Raw genomic sequence first — 5,082 nt, 5'->3', positions numbered from 1 at the left:
CGATAGAGGTATATCACTGCAAAAGTGCATATACGACAAAGCAAATAATAACAACTTTTAAGGTACCTAATTTTTTTGTGTAGTTTAAAAATATTTTTGTTGAAAAGTGATAAATTTAAAAACTATTTACATTATTATTGACTGTTGAAGATGAGACTTTCAAAACATTTGGATTAATTTCTAACCTATGTATAGGCACAATGAACTTCTTCATACGATTCTACATTATGTAGGTATTTTTAAATTATTTATTTATTTATTTATTTGATGATTATATTAAATTATAAGATATAGGTTAATAATAGGCAATAATATTATAATATATGTGTAAGGGTATTACAAAAATTTGTTCAACCTAACTATTATTACTGATTAGAAAAATGAATTACGGATAGTAATTTAAGAACATCAAAAAATAATAAATTATCCTAGCAGGTTATATAGGCTAATCACCTTTGCTCAGAATTGTTTTTTTTTTAGTCAATAATTACACAAATTTAACACATCCGTCATGGCTTTATAAATGACGAAGTAGGTACTTTAAACAACTTCTAGCAAACTCTCGGTTTTTTTTCTTTGTAAACTGGTTTCATATTATTATATTTTACTGTACATCGTTAGGAAACATTCGCGAATACGTTTCTTGTGACTTTTGAGTCGTGTACCGATGTAAATCGTAGGTAATTATATTATAGCTTTAACTATAGCTATAAAAAAGAGCACCTAATTTTTTTTAATAAACCCTTAAAAATGTTACCTATATTAGACGTTTATTAATTTTGTTATATTATTATTTGATACACGAGTATAAGTATGCCTAGGTATAACAAGTTTCAATTTGTTTAATATTCTCAATTATACTTAAATATTTGATATAAATAAATGTAAAAAATATTTAAACATTTGATGGCCAGTTGAAATCTTGTGAATGTTAATATGTTAATTTAGAAAATTACGTAAAATTTTTCTTTACATTTGGCTTCCCGCCTAATTATGTATTTTTTAAAATTAAGTATTTTTACCTGTGATCTCCGAGTTGGATTAAACAATTAATCTTTTTATAACATTTTCAAATACGATGAGCCACTGGCGATGTAAGATAAACGTTAATTTCAAAGGATTTCATAGGTTGAACTTGTAGCAAGTGCATATATTTAAAATATTGAAGGCGTCAGGGGTAGGCAACTAGACTTGCACGGACCCATCTACCGAAAAGATTGAAGGCGTCGGGAACATTAATATCAGGGACATAAATGTTTTTTGATAATACTATATTATAGTCTGTTTGTAAATCTGGTTAGGTTACGTTAGGTTAGGTTAGTCTAGAAAAGTTTTAATTGTATATGTGATGTAACAGTGTAACACATCATATGCCATTTACATAAACTATTAATAAAACACTAGATGAAATTCAAAAGAACAATATAGAAAGACTTAGGTTAAAGTTAATTATTTACAACTTTACATCATTGTGATTAACATTGTTATTATTACTATTATTATTATTACCACTATATATTACTATTATGATCATTATTATATCCGCTTATCGGACCATACTTTTTGCAATACCATATAATTGTAATAACAGTCCAGGTGTGTATGTGTGCACACATCAGTGCACCATCCCCACAATGGACAAAATATTCAATCAGTTAAAGGTAAATTAAAATTAATGATTATAAACACAGCATACAGTACAAAAAGTGTTAATTGATAAAAAAAAATGCATTGCTAAAGTGTAATAAACATCGGCCAGGCATAAAGTCAACATTGATAACAAATTGTTTCAGTAGGTTAGATTATTAATTATTACTAATTATTACTAATAATGTAAAATGTGAGGTTAAAAAAGACTACAGGAAATAATGACTTGAAGAATATAATAAAACTATTTTACATTTGTCTAATTGTCTTTCATGAATATATTATATTAATTAATAAGGTAATCAAAGTAAATATGCATAATATGTTAAATTAAAAAAAAATAACATAAATCAGCAGTATAGACAATTTTTAAGCCATGTTGTTTATTTTTTGAAATTTTTTGAATTCTTATTATTATTGTTAAATAAAGTTGATCCAGTCGTAAAACACTTATTAAATTCATAAGTTATAAACTTTTAAATATTTTATGAGCATTTTTAAATAGGTAAGTACTTGTTAAAATCTAAAATGTTGTTTTAAAAAGTTAAGTTCTTAAAAATATGAATTTTACATTTAAATTACATTTTAAACAATCATAAAAAAAACCACTTGACTTAGATAAATGTTTGACAATCAAGTTTTCTAAAAACAAGTTTTGAATATTGGCTATTTTGAAATTAAAAAAAAAAAATGAATTCAAATTTAATATTTTTATTTTCAGTATTACAAAATGAAAGCAAAAAATGTTAGGTATATACTTATAAGTTATATTATACATAAAGCGCACGGGTCCTTAAATTTTAAATATTGAGTTAAAGTTATTACATTTTAATGTTATTCAATTTGTCAGGTCTTTCTTTTTTACCCTGTTATACCATGTTTACAATTATACATTTAGGTATATATATATATATATATATATATATATATATATATATCTCATATTATGGATTATATAATAATTATAACTCGTTAAAATAATAAGCTTAGCCATTTCAACACAATACAATATTTAAGAGCTCTTAAAATATATAATATTACATTCAGGGTTTTAAAATGTCATTATATTTGTTTTCATGAAATATTTCATGAAGTTTTCATGTGATATAAAATAAAAAATATTTAATATATCTAAAAGTTTATTGTCATCAAATTGCAAATGAATATTTTTAAAATGTAATTTATTGTATGCAACGATGAAAGTATGTAACATATTTACATATAATTTATAGTTGTATAATTAGCTAATTTTATGGTCAGGAGATCACGTTTAGGTTCGTTAGTTTAAAAATTGGAGTGAATTTAACTCTTATAAAATGTAAAGGTAAGATTATTATCTAGGCAATCTCATAGGTTTTTTATTATATTTTAATTTTGAAGCGAGTAATGAGTATTTTAAATTGAAATAAATTGTTTGCACATCTCGGTGTTGGCGGTTAAATGTCTGTTAAATTTCAAATTAATGAGAAACCATTGCATTCTGAACAGAGTCAGTTTAATTAATTTTTCTGTCAGTAATATAACATTAGTATTAACTTATTAGGAAAAATTATTGTAAATACTCTTAGTCATAAAATTATTTACTTATTGATTTTAAAATTGAAAATGACAATTTATAAACACACGTGATTTTGATTTAAATTTGAATTTTAAAACTGCTTTAAACCTAAATAATTAACATTTTGTTTCGAATATTTATTGTAGTAAGTAGGTACTGTTATATTTATAAACCCCACATTTTTACAATAGTTATACTACAGACTACATAATATAGAATCTACATAGTAATATTGTATTTAAATTAAATATTTTATGTTACATTTCAATGTTAATGTTAGATATAATTTTTATTCCAATGTGCGGTACTTTCTTCATGGTCACTGCTACCCCACTCATAATGGCTCATATGTCATAAGATTGCGCGTCATCTGAAAATATGATAAGTAATTTAAAAATATATATATAGTTGTTTCGGTAAATAATTGACTGTATTGGGTTGAAAACAAATTATGGTAGATGATTCTGGTTAGAATGGTATCAAAAAGAACAACACGATTTGGTATAAATTTAATAACCGGGTTACGGCCTACTATTTAAACAAAATTTAGTAAAAAGTTATAGGGCACAATAAGGTGCTGGCCAGCTAAGGGAAAATACTTAAAAATTAGGGCTTAGGCTTACACAATAAATAAGTAAATAATACACATATATAAATATAAATATAAATATAAAAACCGTGACGGCGGCTGCAGTCCCGGTTGACGGTAGATGTTGCACAGGTTAACTTACTACGACGAAAAACTTACGCACCAAAAAATGACTACAGCGTCCTTACGTCGGCGGTTCTGACACTGAAAACTGGTCTGTGTTGGTAGGTATACGGTGGACACTGGACAGGTCGGCTTATCACCAATAAGGTACGTCAGGAAGGGGGTATCGGTGCATTGATTCGATGGGAAATGACGGCAGTTTTTATAACAACGATATCTCAAACAATAGTAATTTCATTTATATAAAATTAAGACTCACTTAATATTTCTATGCTGCTGAGGAATTTCTCGAATAACAGGTTTAGCACAGACGGTTAATTCCAGCCCAGGCCGACACGCTAACCACCTTTGGCAGGAAGACGTTCACGCTCCCCCAAGTTGAAGACCCCGAATTTTGTGTCTACGATCTTCATGGAAGTGACAGGGTACACCTCGTCTTTGCGAAGCTCCCCGATGGACAGGTTGACGTTGTTACTCTGCGCCTTTAATGTCGCTAATAATACCATTTTAAACTGAGGACAGAAAAAAAAATGTTAGATAAAAAATAAATTATTTAAAAACAGGCGTATAGCGAGAATATATATTTTTATTATTTTCATAAAAATGAAATTAACTCACTTTATTCAGTTGTATGCGTTAATTTATGGTAAGGTGAACTTTAGAACCAACGAAGTTCGCCTAGTGTTAATACTATTAATATCAAATAAAAATGGTACATGTTACAATATTTATATAATTATTTAATTAATTAAATTAACTCACTTTTATATTATATAGTATTGGCCACGTGTAGAGCTGTGGATGGTTTGGTGTGGTTGAATGATATGAGGGAATGAATTCAGGAGCTGAAAAAAATAAAAAATATAAACTCCTATTTAATTTCATATAAATAATATAAAAAATTTTTCCACCTGAAATCGAAGTGGCCCCTTTTCTAAACTATACCCCGTTACAGTCGTGTAATACGACTGCATTAAGATAAATAATAATAATTATTTATTAAATAAAACTCACTTTTATTTGAACGGTGGTGTTTATGAATATTTAGAACTTGTTGACTATATTGACGAGAGAAATGTTTTGAGCGGGCGAGAAAATACGACTGATCTAATATTGAGTGGACAGCGGTCAAGTGTCCAAAATTATTGTTTTTTTTTTTTTTTAA

At 26.9% G+C, this 5,082-nt stretch overlaps 1 protein-coding gene across 1 annotated transcript in view; it reads right to left on the bottom strand.

Annotated features, from left to right (window-relative positions):
- LOC107885874 overlaps positions 1–4,423 on the bottom strand; it is a 15,951-nt gene extending 11,528 nt beyond the window's left edge. The window contains exon 1 of the mRNA XM_016809578.1: positions 4,261–4,423. Within this exon, the coding sequence (XP_016665067.1) occupies positions 4,261–4,423 (163 nt within the window). The remainder of the gene's footprint in view (positions 1–4,260) is intronic.
- Between the last annotated feature and the right edge of the window lie 659 nt (positions 4,424–5,082).

The sequence above is a fragment of the Acyrthosiphon pisum genome, chromosome X (assembly GCF_005508785.2).
Source record: "Acyrthosiphon pisum isolate AL4f chromosome X, pea_aphid_22Mar2018_4r6ur, whole genome shotgun sequence".
Lineage (NCBI taxonomy): Eukaryota > Metazoa > Arthropoda > Insecta > Hemiptera > Aphididae > Acyrthosiphon > Acyrthosiphon pisum.
The sequence above is the reverse complement of the archived record's forward strand: the minus strand, read 5'-3'. Positions and strand labels throughout refer to the sequence as shown.